Source organism: Rhinolophus hipposideros (assembly GCF_964194185.1).
Source record: "Rhinolophus hipposideros genome assembly, chromosome: 17".
Lineage (NCBI taxonomy): Eukaryota > Metazoa > Chordata > Mammalia > Chiroptera > Rhinolophidae > Rhinolophus > Rhinolophus hipposideros.
Window position 1 is genome coordinate 45,634,959 of NC_138063.1, and position 24,167 is coordinate 45,659,125.

Genomic DNA, 24,167 nt, shown 5'->3' on the forward strand with positions numbered 1-24,167 from the left:
CAACCTGGACTTGGCACTGGCATTCTTGTGGGACTGAGCCCTTAACCTGTGGGATCTCATTCTATCTCTGGATAGACAGTGTCAGAACTGAGTTAAATTGTAGGACACCCAGCTGGTGTCAAAGAAGTGTGACAGTAGAATAAGTAAAGGAGAAACACAGAGAAGAAAGAGTGAGTTTTTCCAAAGGACTAACTTAATCTGATAGGAACTCTTAAAATGGGGTTTGGGCCCTTCCTGAAGAGAAACACTATCCTAATGGCCTTGAAGAAGCAAATGCCATTTTGCAAACTGTCTAGCCACTTGCGCTTGGACAAGGGCAGTCTCACACTTACAGCTGCAAGCAACTCAATTCTGCCAACAACCTGAATGAGTTTGGAAGAGGAACGGAAGCTCCAGATGAGAATGCAGCCCAGCTGACACCTAGATTTCAGCCTGTGAAATCCTGAGAGGACTCAGCTAAACAAAACTCCTAACTCATGGAGACTGTGATATAACAAACTTTGGTTATTTTAAGCCACAAGGTTTATGGTAATTTGTTATACAGCAATAGAAAATTAATGCATGTACACATGAAAATTAAATAAATTCTAGGCTAGGAATCAAAATAGTACAATTTTTGTAATGTTTCTGCTCTTTACTGAGTGACCTAATGTTTTCTATATCCCTCAGTAGGAACTGGGTTGTTGTGAGGGTAAATATATGTAATAAAATAATGAATGTGAAAAGATTTGCAAAATAGAAATGATGGAATATATTAGTGTGAAAAATATCTAGAGACTATAAACAATACTTTGAACATTACAATGCTTAATAAAGGGAGGTATTAATGGAAACAGCTGAGTTAACAAAATTTACCTATTGTATGATTTAAGTTAAGACAAATATATATCCAGTCTATATCTGATTTGATCATGAAGTAATAAGTTCATCCATAAGAGGGCTTGTCTTGCTAGTTATTTACGGTATAAGTAGAATGTAATAGCTATGTGTTATAGTAACAGAATGTTATAAACACTCTTTTTGATTAAACATACACACACACACACACTCCATTTAAGAAGAAAAATTCTTTTTCATTATGGGGAAAATATGATGTAGAGAACTTGGATCTAAAAGTACTTTATTTAGATACCAGGGTTGCTTTGGGGTCATTAGTGTGACCCACCATTCCATTTTTCCCGGGAGCACAGGATTTCCTAGGACATAGGACATTTTGTACTAAAATGGGGAGAGTCCCAGATAAACTGAAAAGTTGGTACAATGATATGTAATAATCAACATATATATATAAATTAGTTATATTTCTCTATTCTAGCAACAACAAAAAGATATAAAAATATACTATTTAAAATAATAGTGAAATACGTAGTAACTACAAATAAATAACAAATAATGAGCAAGGCTTCTGTAGAGGATTATAAACCTTTATTCAGTCTTTAAAGAAGACCAAAATAAAAGGCGAGAAATATTGTGTTCATGAATTAGAAGATACAGTATTTTAAAGATGTCAAGTATTCCTCAATTTGTTTATACATTCAAAGCAATCTCAATCAGAATTCTAATATGTTTTGTCATTTTTGTTTATTGTTGCATTTTCTTTTGCTTGTCTTGTCTTGTGGTAAAATTTGGTAACCTAATTCTACAATTTATGTCAAACTGCAAAGGGCTATTAGCCCTGGAAGAGGAAAATTAAGCTGGTAGAACTTGATCTACCAGTTATATCAAGTGTACAATAAAGCTATAATAATTAAATGACTGTGATACTGGCCCAGTGGCAGAACAAACAGACCAGTAGAACAGAATAGAGAGCAGAACAGAGTAGAACAAAATACTCGTAGAGAAACAGACACATACATATAAGGAAACTTGTTATATGATACAGATAACCTAGTGAATAGTGGAAAATGACAAATTTTTCAATAGATAATGCTGGCACAACTGGGTATCCACAGGAGGGAAAATGAATTTTGACCCTTACCTCACATGATATACAACATTTTAGGTGAATTAATGACTTAAGTGGCAAAGTATAAAGCTTTTAGAATATAATCTAGTACAACATCTCCATGACCCTGGAATAGAAAAGGCATTTCTTTTTTCTTATCTTTTTTACTTTATTTTTTTAAATAATATTATTGTCAAGCTGTAAGGACATATGAGATCATCTTACAAAGGAGAAAGATGACACCGTGAGGTTAAGCGATTGGCCCCAGGTCACATAGCTGGGACCAACCATGGCTTTCAGAAACTAGAAGGCATTTCTTTAAGGAATAAAAAGGGTGCAGAAATCACTAATGGCAAAGCAAATGTTGGTGAATCTGACTACAATAAATGTGACATTAAAATTAATGTAGGCAGGGGTGGCCCGGTGGTTCATGTGCTATTGGAGTGCCGTGCTCCTAACGCCGAAGGCCGCCAGTTCGATTCCCACATGGGCCAGTGAGCTGCGCCCCTCTACAGCTAAGACTGTGAACAATGGCTCTCCCTGGAGCTGGGCTGCTGTGAACAGCCGGAGGTCAGTGTGAATGAACTGCTCTCTGCTGCTGCCATGGGCTGCTGTGTGCTGATGTGTGCTACCGTGAGTGGCCGGCAGCCGACGAGAGCTACTATGAGCTCCTGGGAGCAGCCGACCGGCGACCCACTGCCTCTGCCGGGTGGAGCGCAAGGCTCATAATACCAGCATTGGCAGGGAGCTGCGCCCTACAACTAGACTGAGAAACAGTGGCTTAAAAAATGGGGAGGAGGGGCAAAAAAAATTAATGTAGGTCACCATAAGGAGAAGAATAGACTAGCCATTGAGTGGGAGAATATATACGCAACTTACATAGCTGCCAAGAATTTATACTCAAAATTTATAAAGAACTTCACAGGTCAATAAGGAAAACCATCCGAAAAAGCATCAAAAACCTCGAACAGGCATGTTATAAAAGAAGATTTCAAAATGGACTATATACAGAGGAAAAGATGTTCAGACTCATTTGACGCCCAGATTGTCAAAACTGAAAATGTGTGACTATACCAAGTGTTGGAAGGATGTGAAACAATGGGAATTCTCATCTATTTAGACAAAAAGCAGAGATTTATCTAGTAAAGTTGAAAAGAAAGAAGACTCTCTGGCCCAGTAATTCTACTCTTAGGTAATAACCTAGAGAGAAGTTAGTGCACATATGTGCCAGCACACATGTACAGGCACACCTCGGAGATACTGTGAGTTCAGTTCCAGACCACCGCAATAAAGCAAGTATCACAATAAAATGAGTCATAATCTTTCAGCTGGTGGAGGGTCTTGCCTTCAATTTGTAAAAAACGCAACATCTGTGAAGTGCAATAAAGCGGAGTGAAATAAACCAGGAATGCCTGTACAAAAAATGTTCATAGCTACATTATTTGATATAGCTAAAAGTGCAAAAATACCCAAAGATAAATTAAAAATTGGAAAAATATGAGATGATAAGATAATGAAATACCATATAGTAATGAAGCCATAGCTACATGCACCAACATGGAAAAATCTTAAAAATAAATTTTGTTTGATGTATTCTCATCATGTGTGTACTATTTCATAAATTTTAAATGTTAAGTTAAAAAAATGTGGCATTCAGTTGTGGAAAGCACCATTCCTCAGGCCTCACCCTGCTCTCACCCTCATGGCATGGAGTTCTGAGTGTGGAGGTTGTAGTGACTTGGGTCTAACTGATGAAGCTCTAAAGAGGGAAGTCATCAGCTGTGGAAACTGTGAAACCCTCAGGTGCTCTAAAGTGAGCCGAGAAGTGAAGGCACACGTGCAGAAGGGAAACTTGTGGGTGGATCCGTGCAAAGTTTCCCCCCTTTATGGTCGTCAGAGGCACTATCACAGGGGACACTTCACAGATAGCAAACTGAGTCTGGCCATGAGTCCCATGTCCCTTTTTTCTTTGTGATTTGGACATTGAAAGTTAAAAATCTAGACTCATTTGGATTCTGGAACTCTGGAAGCTAGGGGCATATTTGTTACAGATATTCTGTAAGTTAATTTTTGTAAGAAACATAAGTTTTTACAGTGAGTATACATTTCATCACAAACATTCTAAGGAATTATGTTTATGTGTATGAATCAGAAAATATACATCCTGACTGGTCAGCCAAACTACGTATATATTTATCTTTGTATATTTTTTACAGAAGTCACGTCATTTGCAGGCAATAGACACTGTAGAAATGACATGAATCATTTACAAGGTGTTGGGCATATGCATGTGTGTGGATGTGTGTGCATGTGTGTACATATGAGCACGTCATCATACATATGACACTCCACACTACAGAAGGTCACATGCTTACCTTATAAGCCTCTTCACTGACAGCTTTGATGTTGGCTTCTCTCCATTTTCCTGGTACCCCATCAATTACCTCACGATAGTTCACATAATAGCCAGTAATTTCAGCACCTCCACTCTTATCTGGTTGTTTCCATCCAAGAACCATTGAGTCACGACAACTTTCAAGACAAGTGATATCATAGGGTGGAGATGGTGCCGCTGTTGCAATATGAATAGCTCGTGAGTAGACAGAAATGCCTCTACGATTCTATGTACATTAAACTTGTTTCACTGGTGCCAGGCATGAGGGCACGAAGTCTAGCGGTATAAAACTAAAACATATCACTCACCAGTAACTTGGCATCTGACTTGGTGCATGAGAAAAAAATTGACACACAGCAAAAAGGACACTGCAATTATTATTGCAAAGATAAAAAGAATCTGCCCTCCAGTCCCGAGGAGGAATAAGTTTTGCAATACTAACAGCCAAATGGTGCAATATCCTGCAAAATTATTTTGTTTCCCATAAGAAGAAATATTTTCCCCAACTTACATATTTTGGTTTTTTACATTATTTTGTTTCTATTTGCTCCTTGAGGAAAATGGAATATGTATATCAATTTCTGCCTCAATTTACTTATTGAGAATTTCCATATATTTCCAAACAGCATTTCACCATTCAGGCACACATACACTTGTGAGACCTTGTAACTCTACAGGTTCTGTCTACACACGGGAAAAATCTTATTCTGAAGCTCAGCTAAATGCCACCTTAAAAAAAATTGTTTTTAAACAGGCATAATCTGCTGTGTGATTTTCTTAGTATAATACTTTTTGTTGCATTATTTTTAACCTGATGTTGTAATATTATTCATATTGCACAAAATACTATATAGTTGTTGCCATGTTTATTAGTGCTAACCAGAAAAAATATTCAGAGGATGTTTTAAAAGTCTTCCTTTATTTACGTAGCTTTGCTGATCAACTTTTCACTCAGCTATTGAAATTATAGTTTTCAATAAAAAAAGTTTAGGGTGGTGGAAAGAAAATCTATCTAGATATGCAATAACATTAAAAAGGATTTTCTGAATATACAAGGTGTGATCAAACAATATGGTGTTTATATTTTTAAAAGTATTACAGTAAAAGACACCTTGCCATTAAACCCCCTCAAAATACTCTCCCCTCACTTCAAACACACTTATCTCATTGTTCTTGCCACTTTCTGAAGCAGTTCTGGAAGTCGTCTTTCGTCCGTGGATTTAGTTGCTCTGTCATGGCTGCCTCAATGTTCTGAATTGATTCAAAATGTTTATCTTTCATGGTCATTTCCGACTTTGAGGAAGAGCCAGAAGTTGCGTGGTGCCAGATCCAGTGACACCGTAATGTTTTTATTTGACAGAAATTGCTGTATATCAGAAGCGATGTGTGACATGGAGTGTTGTCACGATGGAGGATGATTTACAGCTCACTTTGAAACACACCTTTTCTGTATTTCACATGAAATACAGAATGGGAAATATAATCAACAATGCTGTAAATATTATGTAAGGTGCCAGATGGGCACTGGACTTATCAAGGGGATCACTTCACAGACTGTGTAGATGCCTGCCCAATGTGCTGTACACCTGAAGCTGAAGTAGAATAATATTGTATGTCAACTATAAGAATATATATATGATATATGACATATATACATATATATGACATATATATATCATGACATATAAACATGATATAGAGACCCACCCACCAGACCATCAGCTCTAATGCGTCTTTTGGAGCAAAAATTAATATAAGATCCAGTATTATATTATATTACATTATATTATACATGGTCATACATTATATTATATAAGACCCAGTCTTATATAAGACCCAGTCATATATTACATTATATAAGACCTGATCTTACATTATAGTAAAATGAGACCCGGTCTTATATTAATTTTTGCTCCAAAAGTCGCATTAGAGCTGGTAGTCTGGCTAGGTCTTATTTTCGGGGAAACACCATATATACATATATATGTATATATAGTCACAGGAGGTGGAGTATAGCATAAGGAAGATAGTCAATGGTATTGTAACAGCTATATAAGATGTCAGAGGGGTAGTAGCTTGGGGGAGGAGGGTTATCACTTTGTGAGGAATGTAAATGTTAACTATTATGTTGTTTTGTACACCTGAAACTAATTAAAAAAAACAAAAAAATAAAAAATAAATAAAGTGCTTAATACAGGGGGGAAAAACACACAAACAAACAAAAATACCACACCTTCTCTCAACCATAGCTCACACCTGACTGACTGCACCAAGCAAGTTGAAACTTCACACACTTGCTACTAAGGTTCGACATGCCGCTTCCCATTTTGAAGATCCCTGCCTTTCTTTCCATTGGATGGCACTCAGAAGTAGCATTCACCGTATTTTGTGATCACAACGAAAAAGTTCCATGTCACACATTGCTTCTGGTATATGGCAATTTCTGTCAAATAAAAACATTATGGTGTGTCCTCATCCACCTTATTCACTGGCTCTGGCACTGTGCGACTTCTGGCTCTTCCCCAAAGTCAAATTGATTCAGGACATGGAGGTAGCCATGACAGCACAACTAGAGACACTCATGAAAGAGGACTTCCAGAACTGTTTCAGAAAGTGGCAAGAACGATGGCATAAGTGTGTTCAAAGTGAGGGGAGACTACTTTGAGGGGGATTAATGTCAATGTGTCTTTTAGTGTAATATATTTTTTAAATTCAAACATTCACTGTATGTTTTGATCATACCTCATATATTTGGATTATCAAAGATAAAAGCGCAATCTCATTCTTATTTTTAAAAATTCTCAGAACAATAAAGATATCTAAAATAAAATATGTGTTTCTCTCTCCCTGGCCCACCAATCTGCTTCATTCTTTACATTTAAAAAAAGTTCTCTCGTTCTCTCTCTCTCTCCCTATTTCAGAGCAATGAACATAAATATCCCACCTTATACTGAGGTGAAGGGACAAGTCAAGGAGGCAAAAAAATAGAGGCAGTGACAGAAGTTGGGAGTGGAGTAGAAATAGGGGATAGTAAGAGGCCATGTTATAATTTATCAGTATATACGTATCATTTCATTTTTATTTGATAAGAAATACATTTTATTCTAGAATATATAAGCCACAAGTACCAAATATCCTCATCAGAAAATTCTTAGCTTACTGACAAGTAATCTTAAATAAATCAGTTCTGGGAATGCAGACCATATGTCATAGAACATAGCTATACGTGATTATAATACCCTGCATGGCAACTCAAAGGATAATGTTACTTATATTTATTTGAATTAAATGTGAAGGATAATTTGAAAACCTGAAGATGAACAACAGAAGTTAACAACTATGATCCTAGTAAAATGTCACTCCTTTGTGAAATATTTTTCTTATAACTTGTACTGAACATGAATATTTCCAAGGACCTCATATAGGCTGTAATGATCAGATCCTTGCTTCTCTCATCTCTAATTCCGTTAGCAAAATGAGGCCAAACGTGTGTCTGCCTGAAAATCAAAAAGGACTCTAACCAAATGACTTTAAATACGCAATTGTCACGAAGCACAATAAATTTATGTATAACCAAACCCATATAAAATTACTTTTATAACTCATTAGACAAATGTATTGCAAATAAAGAGCTGAAAATGCATAAAGTTAAGAATAAACATCGATGAAACTGAACACAGATGGAAGAATGTGATCTCGACAATGAGAGATGAAGACACTGATGGAGACAGATGGAACAGTTTTATTCTTTCAACTCTCACCTATATCCTTCTTCTTTTTCAGAGGATCAGACTTACTTTTCCCCTTAAGAGCTGCTTTTTCTGGTGATGGGGTAAGCTCTTCCTGAACTGTTTCACTTACTTTACTCACTTCAGTTTGGCCCAGGTTGTGAGAGCTACTGGGTAGTGAAGATTTGTTAAGTTTGCTACCAAGTAAAGCATCTTTCTTAAGAGTTGGCTGGGAGGGTTCATGCATGCCTCCCCTGGAGTCTGTTAGTCCACCAGCTGCATCAATCAGTTCAGGCCACACATCTGGAGACACTCCTCCCCCTACAATTACCAGATAACAACAGAAACACTTTAAGCCCTGACACAGTGTAAATTGCTCTTAATAGAACAAAGAAAAAAACATTAGGACCACAAACAGAAGGAAAACAATCTTGAGTTCAAGGAAATCATTTGGATTTGCAAGAAATATGGAGAGCATACGTTTCACATAATTTACATCAAGGGAACATGTCAACTTCTCCATATTCTGCAAAAAAGAAGTAATGAGAACAAAAAGCCACAGACAGAACAGGAACTCTTTTGAGTTACAGAACCCAAGTACATATAAGAGAAAGCAAATCTCAGACATTTCTTAAAATATTTAAGCCCTATTATTCAACAGAAAGGAGGAAGACCATAAAATACACAAAAGACATAACATTAAAGATCCTGGTTTTATAACAGAATTACGTACGTTACTGAAATATTAATGGTCTGTAGCTCCCAACCTCAAAGCAACATGTTCACTATTGTCCATATTATAAGAACATTAAAAAGTAATATGGGACACTAACTGAAGACACTTGATATTAAATAATCTTTCTCTTTAAATGTGTGTTACTGTATGACAGATTTCATTTTTATTGTTCAAAACTTCCTTGATCCCTTCCCCACATTATCTAAGATTGGGAGGTACATCATGTACACACATATACTTTATTACTGGTTTTATTTTGTTGGTTACTTTGCAAGCACAGATGAAAACATATGATTAAGCAACTACATGTGTCTTTGCAGGAATTTTAGAGGAATTTACAAAAAGCATGTTAATGTGCTGTTAGTGAAAACAAGCCAGGCTCTATTGCAGATGACATGGCTTTTAGGTACAAAATGATCTGTGTTATGAGTGATATACCACTTCATGGATTTGGATGATCCTTCACATTCCCATGATGAGCACAAAGTTAGAATGGAGTTTCACACAATGGGAACTATCTGAGGAAACTCGGACTTGTGAAGATGGAAAGGCTACAGATGTACAGAATCTGGACAAGTGATGAAGATCTGTAAAATGACAGCTATGGAAGGTTAGACGTCACTTGGAGTCAGAGAAAATGATCATCTGAAGATGGCATCATCAAGTAATATTAGAAGCTCGAAACAATTTCTGAAGAGAATGGTATCTTCTTAGAAAAATTCTATAACTTAGAAAAATTCATTTTCCCCCCTACAAAGTTATGCATAAGGAACTTACCAATAGCAGCTTTTACTTCGATCGCTTCTGAATCCTCTGAATAGTCACTAAGCCCAGCTGCATTAACTGCTCGGACCCGGAAAATGTAACTCTGACCATTCGCCAACCCATGGCAAGTAAATCTAAAAGGAAAGAAAGTTTTTAAAAACATTCCAGGAGGAAAATTAGAGACGATGAATGTTAGCTTAACTGAATGATCTGGCTTTATGAAAACGATTCATTTTTTAAAAGGAAGAAAAAGATACAGAGAGATCCAGGTAACAAATGTGCTTTAGACAAGAAGGCAGCTAAGGCAATTTCCTACACTCACTCTGTCAAACAGTGAGGAGTCCTGGTTTTCCCCTGAATAAGTAACTTAAAGTTTCTGAGCCTCAGAAAAATGAGGATGGTAATGCATCCATAAAAATTTTTGTGTAAAGATTGCTCATAAAGTATTTAAAGTAGCTATTACAGGGCCTGCATATAGGAGGCATTAAATAAATGATAGGTGGCTTTAATAACATTATTAATGCCTATTTCAGGTATATACTTATGATATTGGTTGCTCTTTGTCACAGAGGCCTAGTCACTCCCTGCATGCATGAGAAGGTACAATTACTTGAGAAATTACACTTGAATCTGAAAGTAAGGCGAAAAATCGACTCCAGAATTACCATTTCAATATAAGAATTCAATAATGAGGTGTGAATTCATAAGCAGTTTCACACAAAGCAAACTCACTGTTTAATAGCTATTATGGTTATAAAAAGCTATTTCACTGTTAACATTTTAATCCATTCTAAGGCCTAGCCAGAGGAAATAGCAGGTCTGTTAATGACTCTATTACTATTAGTATGTTGAAATATTTAATAAAGGCAGCCATAATTTAGGCTAATCCTAAATTTAGGCCAATCCTAAATTTAGGCCAATCCTTAGGTCAGCTCGGTTCAGTGAATATTTATTGAGCACTTCCGTCTTCTAGACACTGAGTTAGGCATTGTGGATACAATAATGAATAAAATATGGTACCGACCCTTGAGAAGCTCCCATCTGTTTGTAGAAAGGCAGACTTTGCCTACCCTCCAGGAATGTTACTAAATAGTCTCAGGAAAATGCTGGGAACTCAGAATAAAAGTGAAATGAACGAACAGGCTTAGTGAATCTCCTCTAAAACATATTGCCTTCTCCCATTAACTGGTTTGTCTGTATCCTCATGTTCTGCAAAAGAACCAATTCATTCTATTGTGGCCCTTAGAAGTGGCCACGCCAGAAGCTTCCAAACAAACGTACTTGACAATTTTTTTTCTGTTGTAAAATACATCTTATTTCTCAGTCTTAGTAGGGTGGTTGGGGAAAGTTTGGAGTTTAGAGATGAATTTTTAAACAGTCCTATTAGGAAGAAAATGCTTTACATCTAAGTCAGTTCTGCTTACCTTGGCAACATGTTTTTAAAACCCAATCAGATTTAGAAGAAAGAAAGGAAGGAAAGTAGGAAGGAAGGAAGGAGGGAGGGAGGAAGGGAGGGAGGGAGGAAGGGAAGGAGGGAGGAAGGAAAGAAGGAAATTTTCTTTCAGATTGGTCCTAAATCACAGGAGGCTCAGAGTTTGGGTACAGGCCAGAATTCATCATCAACTTGAAAAGCTGGTTGATATGTTTGAAAGCAAGAAAAAACAACCCTCCTCATATTAGAAACAAAGAGGTGGCAAAGTATTCTCAGTGTCCTTGATTTGGTGTTATTTATGTTTCCTTAACTCTGAGTTTAACCATGTGGATGTTCAGAATTTGCAAAAACATTGACTTTTTTTCTGTTCATTTAAAATGCCTGAGTAATTTATGTTAGCTAGAGCCTATTAGATCCTTGGAATCTAGTACCACATTGGATATGGAAGACCAGAACAGGGGTAAAAATGACAAATAGCATAAAGGAAAAGAACCAGAAAAAGAGCTATAAAATGAACTCTTGTCATAGATGGCATTATGTGTTTCTAAGTGTTCAATATCACAAGTAAACCTTTTTGCAAATGTATTGCAATAGACACGTTCAATTTTAAATTCATTTGGATATTTAAAGTATAATGCTTCAAAAAATCCCCTTCCATTGAATGTTGGTGCTGCTGTAAGGGTTCGTGATTATGTTTCCTCTTCACGGCCCCTGTGGCTCTAGAGTCAGACCCTCCCCCCCAACCCCCACACCCCCACTTTCCCCACCCCACCTCCCCTAAACCCCCACCCTCCCAACACACACACACACACACACACACACACACACACAGTGTGATTACCGTGAGCCCTTCACAGGGTTGTTGTTGCAGGGCTCCCACTTGCCGGAGCCAACAATGCTGGATTCTATGTAGTACCCAACCAGCTCTTTAGCATCTTTGGGTTCCTCCCATGTAACTATGACTGATGTGTCTGTATTTCTGCTTGGGATGATTTTCCCCGGGGCCTTGGGGATATCTGAGAAAAGAGAAAAATTATGATGAAACTCAGGGTGGTTTTTAAAAATTCATTCTTAGCTCATATACACAAACACACACATGTAAGTCATGGCAAACATATGGTGCTTTATTTTATAATATATTTGTTAAATCATGTCAAACATACGGTTGTTTTATTTTACATTTGTTAAAGCAGAAAATAAAAAATTGAACATGTTCATTTGGGAGAATGATAAACTAAGTATCCAGGAACCCACCAACCACTCCAGAAAAAAATACAGTACTGTTGAGACTCCAGGAGAACTTTTCTCTCATGACTTCATAGTTCATAATAATGATTTTTAAAAATATTTCAATCAAGTACAATCATCAATTAAATTTGTAACATGAAAGAAGGATGTCACCACTTTTTCTTCTGAATGTATACAGAGGGTGCCAAAAAAATGTATACACATTTTAAGAAAGGAAAAAGCTGTATCAAAATTGTGATACTCGATATATATATACCGATAACAAAAATTAGTACAAGTCACGTGTTTACATTTTTCTCGCACCCCCCGTATATTCTGAGATTCTTGCTTTGGGATTTTCTCTTGAAGTAAAATAAATTTACAGTTGTTCAACCAAACTCTACACTTACCAAGTTTGTCCCCAACCACGGTCGCTTCTGTTGCCTCTGAGGGCTCTCCAACTCCTGCTGAATTAGAACAGCGGACGCGGAAACGGTAGGATTTCCCCTCAGCCAAGTCGAACAGAGCAAAGCGGGGAGACTTCACGGGGAGTTCTGTATTCACCCGCTGCCAGTTTTCTGTTCCTGCTTCACACTGCAGCCAGAACAGTGAAAACCATTGAAAACACGGCAAGAATAAATGGGAAGTCTGAGCTGGGCATCTCAAAGTGGTATATAGGTGTCAGCAAACTATTATTTGTCATTCGAGTTGAACTGGAGAAGAGATGTGGAGGAAATGGGGGATGAAGCATCTGAAATCCACAGTATTATCTAAATTAAATACGGCTTTGTATTGCTTGATAAATATGCTGCTTTAATACTTCATTTCCATTATTAACTAAATAAGATTATTGATCCACTTACAAAGGTTCTTAATTTATTTAGAAAATAGTTTGGGGGGCGGCCGGTTGGCTCAGTTGGTTAGAGCGCGAGCTCTCAACAACAAGGTTGCCAGTTCAATTCCCACATGGGATGGTGGGTTGCGCCCCCTGCAACTAAAGATTGAAAAGGGCAACTGGACTTAGAGCTGAGCTGTGCCCTCCACAACTAGACTGAAGGACAACGACTTGGAGCTGATGGGCCCTGGAGAAACACACTGTTCCCCAATATTCCTCAATAAAAATTGAACAAAAAAAGAAAGAAAAAAGAATAATTTGGGGTCAGATACTTTTCTAATTCTTAGGGTAGGTAATTAAATATATTATGCTATGTTAGATACTTAAATTTTCATTATTTTGTTATAAACTGTATTATTTTAATTCACTGTTATTTGATGACTCATAACGTCATTTGTCTGTGCTCAAATATCACCTCCTCAGAAAAGCCTTCTTCATCACCCACCTCCCATCATCAATCTGAAAGAGTTATTTGCTCCTTTCCCATCACTCTCTATCTATTACCCTGCTTTTCCTTCAAAACACTTATTATTGTCTCCTCCACTGGAAAGTAAATTTCAAAGAAATAAATTCAGGTTGCTGTCTTGTTCACTGCCATACTCCAGAGGCTAGAATTGTACCTGGCACATCATAGATACCGTGTTTCCCCGAAAATAAGACCAGGTCTTATATTAAGGTTTGCTCCAAAAGACGCAGTAGGGCTTATTTTCAGGGGATGCATCCTGAAAAATCATGCTAGGGTTTATTTTCTGGTTAGGTCTTATTTTGGGGGAAACACGGTAGATAATCAACATTTTTTTTCTGAATGAATAATTTTTTCTGAATTCTGAATGAATGAATAAAGTTAGTGAGAGATAAAGAATATGTTATTTTATCTTGTCCCCTTTATTAGAATAAATAATGGAAAAAACTAATTTAAAGAGATTCTGTTCTTGGAATTAAAATGATTTAGAATGACTTTGAAATTCTTGAATGAAGGTTGCAGTGTACATTTGAGCTTTGGTAGATAATACAGTGAGAAAATTATCAGCAGCCTTCAGTAATCCTTTCCCCTCCTAACTTCAACACTGTCTAAGGTCAGTAGAAGTAACTTTACTACAGAACTTTTTAGCAGTTTTAAAAGACTTTGCCAGGGGCCGGCCCGTTGGCTCAGGCGGTTAGAGCTCCATGCTCCTAACTCTGAAGACTGCCGGTTCGATTCCCACATGGGCCAGCGGGCTCTCAATCACAAGATTGCTGGTTCAACTCCTTGAGTCCAGCAAGGGCTGGTGGGCTCTGCCCCCTGCAACTAAGATTGAACAGGGCACCTTGAGCTGAGCTGCCGCTGAGCTCCCGGGTGGCTCAGTTGGTTGGAATGTGTCCTCTCAACCACAAGGTTGCCGGTTTGGTCGGCTGTGCCCCCTGCAACTAGAAAAATGGCAACTGGACCTGGAGCTGGGCTGCGCCCTCTACAACTAAGACTGAAAGGACAACAACTTGACGCTGAACGGTACCCTCCACAACTAAGATTGAAAGGACAACTTGACTTGGAAAAAAGGCCTGGAAGTACCCACTGTTCCCCAATAAAGTCCTGTTCCCCTTCCCCAACAAAATCCTAAAAAAAAAAAAAAGACTTTTCCAGAAATTCAAGTCTTGTGATACACTGACCAGCTGTCAAGGATGATACATTTTGGGGACCATAAATTTACTGGTACATCACTCGGCATAATCTCCACTGACTTGAAACAAAAGGCCATATGATGTGGTGAAAAGAATCCAGATGCATCGATTCTAGTTCTAGCTTCATTAATAACAAGTTATGTGACCTAGGAAAAGTCACATAAATGCTTTGGTCTCAGTTTTATCATCTGTAAAATAAGCAAATTTGACAAGGTAACCTCTACAATCCTTGCAGTACCTTTCATGATAACCTTTCATGATAATGTGTCATTTGTGTGTGGGAGGGTAGAGAGGATAAATTCCCCCTACACAGTCAATCTGCTGTCCACTGAGAGATAAAATTCTCCCAGACTTTTAATCCTTTAATTGATAACTTTTATTTATTTGACATATTCTTCCCTGGGGAACACATGAGCAATTATCAGTCATTTAAACTTTCATAATAAAAATAATAGCCGCCCTTCACTGTGCTAAGAACTTTATTCACCATAGTAAATCTTCAGTCCTCTCAACTATGCTCTGAAATAGGTGTTGTGGAGGCAGTATTGTGTGATTATCAAAGTTTTCCAGAGGAGAACACTTACCCTTGGGAAGGTTGAAAAGTAGCAATGTGTCATAGTTGGATATATATTGACCTGAGCCAGACTGCTGGGTTCAAATCCTAGCTATGCCTCTTACTAACTGTGTGACCTTGAGCAAATTATATGCCCCATGGGTGCCTCAATTTTCTCATCCTCAAAATAAGCATCATGAAAACAGAAGTATTTCCCTCAGAGGGTTACCATAAGAATTAAGTGGGTTGACACATGTGGAGTGCATGGAACAGTGCCTGGTCCTTGGTAACATTAGCTATTTTCATTCCTGCTGGTAGAAACAGAGCTATCAAGTGATGCAATGCTTGTCTCTGACATGACCGGATTTTTGACAGGGGGATGAGAGGAACAACACACCTGAGGAAAAGGTTTGGGGCTGCAAAGAGCACAGTAGGATAGTGAGGCTGGGAGCACTGGAGACAGATTCATCCAATTCCCTTGATAATAAACTCTTCAATTTCAACCATTTCGGGGCTCGTGGACATGACATAACTGCCTATAGCCATGGCAGGTAAGTGCTTTATGGGCATGCAAATCCCAGATAAAATGTTCCATGAAGAAAGTGCAAGCATGGGGATAACCACAGAGGCAGCAGTGCTGTGGGCATGAACAGAATTCTGGGGGTGGTACTCAATACAGGACAAGAACATGTGAACGTTTCCTTTTGGAAAAGCAATGTATTAGAAACAATTCACCAGAAATAATTTAAGACTCGGTTCAACAGAATGGTTTGGCACTATGTGACTGTACCCCAGGTCTCTGGATATGTTCTGTTCCCCTAACACCTCAATATCTTTGATGTTTTGAATGTGTTGGCAGTCCAAGCCTCTCTCCTCACGCTGGACAGTAAGTACTCACTTAATGTCATCTATAGGTTCTTGGAAACTGCCACTTTTAATGAAAGAATGTACAACAAAACCATTTTTATCATAGTCTAATTGATATAAACAAGAGTTATGTTACTATGGCATATTTCTGGTCACAAAAACATCACCAAATTTCTAAATAAAGACTCAAAACATATCTAATATTAAACACTGAAATAAATGTCAGCTATATATACATTTAAAAAAGATTAACAAAAACAAATAGGATATGATTTTCCAACCTGCTTATTCCGGTTCAGGGTCATGGGTGGCCTGACCCTGTCCTGGCTGCTCAGGGAGCAAGGCGAGAACTCACCTTGGACAGGACACCGTTCCATCACAGGCACACACACACATACCTACACTCACTCAAGACTGGGGCAGTTGAGACATGCCAATTCATGTCACATGAATCTTTGGGATGTAGAAAGAAACTGGAGTACTTGGAGAAAACCCACACAGACCTGGGGAGAACTTGCAAACTCCACACAGACAGTGGCCCCCGACCAGGAATCAATTTTTTCCCCCTCATCAATGTTATAAAGAAACAGTGTTGAACGAACCTTATTCCAGGACCTGCTGTACTCAAAAATGTCCCTTTCTGTTCCATACTAATAAGTGTGCTGGTGTACTTCAAATTTTAATCATAGACTCATATTTAGAGCTAGGAAAGTTACAGACTTTCATGGAGAAATTAGAGTTTATGTGACCAGAGAAAATGTTCAACAGAAGCCAAAGTTGATTCATCTGAAGAAAATGCCTCAGTACTAGATTGTTACTGTGTCATTATTACAGGAAAGATGGTAATTACTGTCACAGAACTTATTCAGAACTCTCTTCCTGTGGAGCATTTCAAAAACGATACAGTGAGAGTGTGCATTAAACACACCAGGAAGTGAATATTTATCATTCTATTCTTGCCCCCTATTGAAAAAAAGTAAAGAAAAAAATTTTGAGAATAATATTCAAGTTATATTTTATTAGAGGCTAATATCTAGAAAATATAAAAATTAATAAAAATATAAAATCTTAATATTATTTTGGTAAAATCAGACTCTCTTGGAACATGATCCATTTATTGTGACCAATTTTCTAGGGATGAGAAGTGAGGCATGCTCCTTAAAGTCATAAGCTAAATGTCTTTATCAAAGAAAAGTAAGATATTTGATGGAAAGAACTAGCTACTATCATGTTTTTTTTTAATCCCTGACCCCATTCTACGACCTGCCCTTAAGAGTAGTATGTAGTAGCCAAGAATGTGACAACATATGAGAACTGAATAGCCACTAGAAAGTATTTTAACTTCCACTCCTCTCACCCATCTACTCTTGTTGATGTTCATTCCCTACTGCAGAAGTTCAAGTGGTAGAGAGTTGAAAAGCCATCCACTAGATCAAGAGAGACAGAAAAAGTATCCAGAAAATATTGTAATTCAGGCAATCTATAGTTTCAGGAATATCTCTCTTTGTATAGGGATCATCATTTGGGGTCTATGGACATCTTAGAAGTCAATGGATGAGACTCAGATGTCCGTAAAAAAAAAGAAGTGCCCTGAACTTGCAGCAACGTTCTGTGTGATACACATTTTGCTGTAGAGATTGTTCACAGTTTATAAGGTTTTAAAGAGTTCAGGACACAATAAAAATTTCATCTGTACTCTAAAAAATTTTTTTTTCGGAAAGTGGCATGAGGTAATAAAGTTGATCCCAGAGTCTTACCTTTTCCACAAAGTACAGAATGCCCTCATGGCCACGCTGGCCAGGGGGCTTCCAGCTTAGCACCACATAGCTCCGGGTAGCCTCAGTGACAGAGAGGTCTGTGGGAGGTCCAGGAATAATACCCTCTGAAAAACAACAAGGAAAAGTGAAGAGCACATACTCTGGGAAACCCAGATACTCAGAGAGTCACAGGTGCTTCTCTCTTACTGGAGGAAGAGTTCTTTACTGCTCCACAGTATAAAGAAGTACCTTGTTTCTAAAATTCTTCCTAAACAATCATTCATTCATTCATTCAAAGCCACAATTTCACTCTCTTTGCTTGACAATTTTAATTTTCTCATTAGTCCTGAAAAACAGTAGCAATGACACAAGTTATCTTTTCTATCTTTACACAAAGGAGTAGAATTATAGTTTTCAAATGCTACTTATTTATTTTTAATTTTTTTACTTTTCAGCTACAGTTGACATACGCTATATTAGTTTCAGGTGTGTACAACATAGTGATTAGACATTTATATAACTTACAGAGTGGCCAACCTGATAAGTCTAGTGCCCATCTGACACTACACATAGTTATTACAATAGTATTGACTATATTCCCTGTGCTGTACTTTACATCCCCATGACTATTTTGTAACTGCCAATTTGTACTTCTTAATCCCTTCACCTTTTCACCCAGCCTTTCAACCCTCCTCCCACCTGACAATCATCAGTTTATTCCCTGTATCTGAGTTTGTTTCTTCATTTGTTTTTGTTTTTTTAGATTCCACATATAAGTGAAATCATATGGTATTTGTCTTTCTCTGTCTGATTTATTTCACTTAGCATAATACCCTCCAGGCCATCCATGTTGTCACAAATGGTAACATTTCATTCTTTTTTATTGCCAAGTAATATTCCATTATTTATACGTACCACCTCTTCTTTATTCATTCATCTATCAATGGACATTTAGGTTACTTCCATATCTTGGTAATTGTAAATAATGTTGCAATGAGCATAGGGGTGCATACATCTTTAGAATTAGTGTTTTGGATTTCTTTGGATAAATATCCAGTGGTGAAATTACTGGGTCACATACTAGTTCTATTTCTAATTTTTTGAGGAAACTCCATACTGATTTCCATAGTGGCTGCACCAATTCACAATCCCACCAACAGCACACAAGGGTCCTTTTTCTCCACATCCTCACTAACACTTGTTTGTTGATTTATTGATGATAAATCATTCTGACAGGTGTGAGGTGATATCTCATTGTGGTTTTAATTTTCATTTCACTCATATTAATGATGTTTAGCAACTTTTCGTATGTTTATTGGCCACCTCTATGTCCTCTTTGGAGAAATGTCTATTCAGGTCTTCTGCCCATTTTTTAACCGGATTGCTTTGTGTGTGTGTGTGTGTGTGTGTGTGTTAAGTTGTATGAGTTCCTTATATATTTTGGATAATAACCCATCAGACATATCACTGGAGAATATCTTCTCCCTTTTAGTAGGTTGTCTTTTTGTTTTGTTGATGGTTTCCTTTGCTGTGCAAAAACTTTTTAGTTTGATGTAGTCCCCATTTGTTTATTTTTTTCTTTTGTTTCCCTTGCCTGAGGAGACATATTAAAAAAAAAAATGTTACTAAGAGTGATGTCAGAGTTTATTGTCTAGGTTTTCTAGGAGTTTTACGGTTTTTGGTCTTACATTTAAGTCTTTAATCCATTTTGCATTTATTCTTGTGTATGGTGTAAGAAAGGGTCTAGTTTCTTTTCTTTTCTTTTTTTTTCTTTTTTCTTTGCATGTATCTGTCCAATTTTCCCAACACCATTTACTGAAGAGACTGTCTTTACCTCATTTTATATTCTTGCTTCCTTTGTCATGGATTAATTGACCATATAGACATGGGTTTATTTCTGAACTCTCTATTCTCTTCCATTAATCTATGTGTCTGTTTTTATGCCAGTACCATGCTGTTTTGATTACTATAGCCTTGTAGTATAGTTTGATAACAGATAGCATGATACCTCCAGCTTTGTTAGTCTGTCTCAAGATTGCTTTGGCTATTCATGGAAAATATAAAAATGATACAAATTAACTTCTAGAGATGAAAACTATAACGTCTACAATGAAAAAATAAACCCATTGGCTGGAATTCACAGCAGGTTAAACACTGAAGACGAAAAGGAGAGTAAAATTAATGACACAGCAGTAGAAAATATCTGAGATGAAATATAAGAAGAAAAAAACTGAAGGGAAAAATGAACACAGCATCCATGAACTGTGGTTTCAAGCAACATGAAATTGGAGTTCCTGATGTAAAGTAGAGAGAAGGGAGTACAGAAAAAAATATTTAAAAAATGGTGAAAAAATTTCCCAGTCTGATGAAAACTATAGATTCACAGGTCCAAGGAAATTGCAAACCCCAAGTACAAGATATAAAGGAAATGACACAAATGAACATCATAATCAAATTTCTAAAACCAGTCACAAAAAATATTTTAAAATAATATAGAGAAAAAAGATATATTACACACAGAGGAACAAAATTAAGAATAAAGGCAGTCATTCTTATAGTACAGGTCTTCCCTACAATGAGCAACCTCTTTAAAGGACTGAATGAAAAACTGTCAACCTAGAATTCTATACCCAGGGAAGATATATTTAAAAAGTGAAGATGAAATAGAGACACAAATATACAAAAAAATAAAATGCTTCCTAACCATCAGGCCTGCACTATAAGAAATATTAAAGGAAATGCTTCAAGTAGAAAGAAAACACATTAGATGGAAATCTATATCTACACAAAGAAATGAAGAGTAATAGAAATGGTGTAAATGTGAGGGAATATTGAAAACTTATTTCTTTTTAAATCTTTCTGAAAGATAAATGACTGTTTGCACCAAAATAATAACATTGCATTGTGCAGTTTAAAACATAGACACAAATAAAATGTATGACAATAACAGCACCATGGCTCAGAGGGGAAACAGAATAATAGTGTTGTAAGTTCTTACACTTCACGTGAAGTAGTATATTATGTGAAGATTGGTTGTGAAAAGATGTATATTATGAATTTTCAACTACTATAAAACAAAACAAAGAATTATAGCTAATAAGATAGCACAGATAAAATGGAATAAAAAATACTCAATCTGAAAGAAAGTAGAAAAAGAGGAAAAAGGAAACAAACAGACGGGATAGAAAACAAATAGCAAGATGATAGATTTCAAATCCAATGGTATCAGTAATCTCATGAAATGTAAATGGTTCAAACACCCCAATTAAAAGCAAAGGTTTACCAGATTGCATAAAAAAAGCAAGATCCAACCGTAAGCTGCCTACGAGAAACATGATTTAAATATGAAGACACAGGTTAAAAGTAAAAGAATACAAATCATATGCCATGCTAACATTAATCAAAAGAAATCTACAATGGTTATATTAGTATCAGACAAAGTAGATTTCCAAGCAAAAAAAAAAATAAACATTACCATGGACAAAGGAAGTCACTTTATAAAAATAAAGTGTTCAATTCACAAGAGGCTATCATAATAAAAATGTTTATGCATATAATAACAGAGCATCAGAATACATGAAGCAAAACCTAGTAGAACTACAAAAAGAAACTGATAAATACACTATTTAGTTGAAGATTTCATTACTATTTTATCAATAATTGATAAAACAAGTAAATAGAAAATCATTAAGGACATAAAGACTCAATTGAAATACCAGCAGTTTTTTTTTGTAAAAATTGATAAGTTGGTTTTAAATTTTTCATGAAAATGCAAAGACTTAGACTTATCAAAACAAATTTGGGGGGAGGGAAAGATTAGAGAATTTATACTACCTGATTTCAAAACTATGAAGCTTAAAGAAAGAAAAAAATGACACTTATAAAGGCTGCATTAATCAAGACAGTGTGGTACTGGTGTAGAGAAAATAAAATTGACCAATACAGATTGCAGAAATAGATCCACAAATATGCAATTAATTGATTTTGACAACGGTGCCAAAGCAATTAATTCAATGGGAAAGGATAATATTTTCAATAAATATTGCTGAAATAATTGGATAGTCATATGTAAAATAAAAAATAATTTAGACCCTTACCTCACACAATATAGAAAAATTTAATTTGAAATGTATCATAGATTGAAATGTAAAAGCTAATGCATAAACATTTCTAGAAAAAAAGAGGAAAAATATCTGAGTGAACTTGGGTTTGACAAATATGATGTAAAAAATGGCAAATAAGTACATTAAAAGATGCTCAACACTGTTAGGGAAGTGCAAAGTAAAACCACTATGCATGCACTATGAAATACCACTATAATACAAAACACCAGTATGCACCACTAGAATAGCTAAAATTAAAAAGACTGGCCATGCCAACTACTGGTGACAGTGTGGAGCAATGGGAACTCTCATAGACTACTACTGATGGGAATGTAAAATGGTACAACCATTTTGGAAAACATCTGGAAGTTTGTTTTTTTTTAATTAAACATAAACCTACCATATGACCTATCCATTTAACATGTAGGTATTTTTCCAAGAGAAATGAAAGCATATGTCCACACAAACACTTAACAAGGATTTTTATAGAAACTTTCAAATGTGAATGGATAAATTGAAATGAACCGATACATGCATCAACATGGATAGATCTCAAAATAATTATGCAGAGTGAAGGAAACCGGACAAAAATGAATATGATTCTATTTATCTAAAATAGTGGACAATACAAACTATCACGACAGAAAGTAGATCAGTGATGGCCAGGAGATGGGGAAAGGGATGGGAAGGAGGTATTACAAAGGGACATGAAGAAATTTTAGTGGTGATGGATATGTTCGTTATTTTGATCATGGTGGTGGTTACACAGGTGAACATACTTATAAAATTGATCAAATTGTACATTTTACGGACAGGTAAATTACTGTGCGTCAATTATACCTCAATAGAGCTTTTTTTAAAAAGTGATTCTCTGACAGTAAGTTAATTTTTGATCTCCAAATAGTTCAGAATGTTCTTTCCAAAATACCTTTAAAATATATACTGTACCATTTACAACAAAAGCTAATCTGCACAGTAAAACCTTGGCAACAGTATCTGGGGCAAACATAGATTTTACCTGTAGGTTCCTCTTCAGTGACAATGATCTGTCCAGTCCAGGGTGCTGAAGGGTGACCTGAACAGAAATAAATATAAAAATCATGAACATTCACAAACGCAGTTTCAACTGCACTGATAAACTGGCCAGATTAGTCACAAATGGGTTTGTTACTAGTTTACTTACGTATTTTGCTAATGAATCTTACTGACCATGTATGTAGTATTGTGGCCTCAAAGAATTCACAATCTGCTAGTGCCTAGAACCTGCCTGAACTGAGTCGACCTTTCTAGAATTGTACTTACACAAGTGAGGTAAATAACCTGTGTTCATATTTACTGTTCAATATGGATCTCCTGAAATATGCAAGCTCTCGTGTTCCTTCTTAAAAGATAACATGTATTTGGGAGAAACCTTTCAGGAACAATTGTAAGAACAGTAGTTTATTTATCTGTCATAATGAAGATGAAAGAGGAGAGGAGCACTGACCCTGCAGTAAAACTCAACAAAGCAATTTTTTTCCCATTACATTCGACGACTGTTATTTACAAAGGAAATCAGTTTAGATCCCGAGTAAGGAAAATGGATGAGATGAGACGGGCAGTATAAAGTTAAACAGAAAATTCATTTCTGTGACACCACAGACATCACAAAGAGAATGATTCAACTCCTGCTTTATAATCAAGGGACTTTGTGCAAAAACAGAAAGGTGATAAACAAGATACCTTATTTTCAATTTAAACAAATCTTATTTTCATTGGAATTTATAAAAGAGAAGTGAAAGTATGAGATGGAATTAGGGGAGAGGGAAGTCAAATGGTAAGTGAAAAGTGGAGAACAATCAAGTAGACTGATTAGAAAAAGTCTCCAGAGAAAAGGTATCATTATTTTACTTAGAGTTTTATGATGCCACTACATGTACTTCAGATAAAGGTAACACTGCAAATATGGCATAGACCAGTAGTCCTCAACTAGCGTGATTTTGTCCCCCAGGAACATTTGGTAATGTCTGGAGACAATTTTGATTGTCACAAGGGGGCAAGGGGTGTTATTGGCATCTAGTGAGTTGAGACCAGGATATTGCTAAACATTCTACCATGCACAGGAT

At 36.5% G+C, this 24,167-nt stretch overlaps 1 protein-coding gene across 2 annotated transcripts in view; it reads right to left on the minus strand.

Annotated features, from left to right (window-relative positions):
• MYOM1 (myomesin 1) overlaps positions 1–24,167 on the minus strand; it is a 139,588-nt gene that overhangs the window by 57,618 nt on the left and 57,803 nt on the right. Inside the window, exons 13-19 of one of the 2 annotated variants that reach the window (XM_081079060.1) lie at positions 23,081–23,137; positions 17,960–18,084; positions 12,639–12,822; positions 11,843–12,017; positions 9,582–9,703; positions 8,102–8,389; positions 4,321–4,517 (exon numbers count right to left, since the gene is read on the minus strand). In XM_081079060.1, the coding sequence (XP_080935186.1) occupies positions 4,321–4,517; positions 8,102–8,389; positions 9,582–9,703; positions 11,843–12,017; positions 12,639–12,822; positions 17,960–18,084; positions 23,081–23,137 (1,148 nt within the window). The remainder of the gene's footprint in view (positions 1–4,320; positions 4,518–8,101; positions 8,390–9,581; positions 9,704–11,842; positions 12,018–12,638; positions 12,823–17,959; positions 18,085–23,080; positions 23,138–24,167) is intronic. The other variant, XM_081079059.1, reaches the window with a different exon arrangement.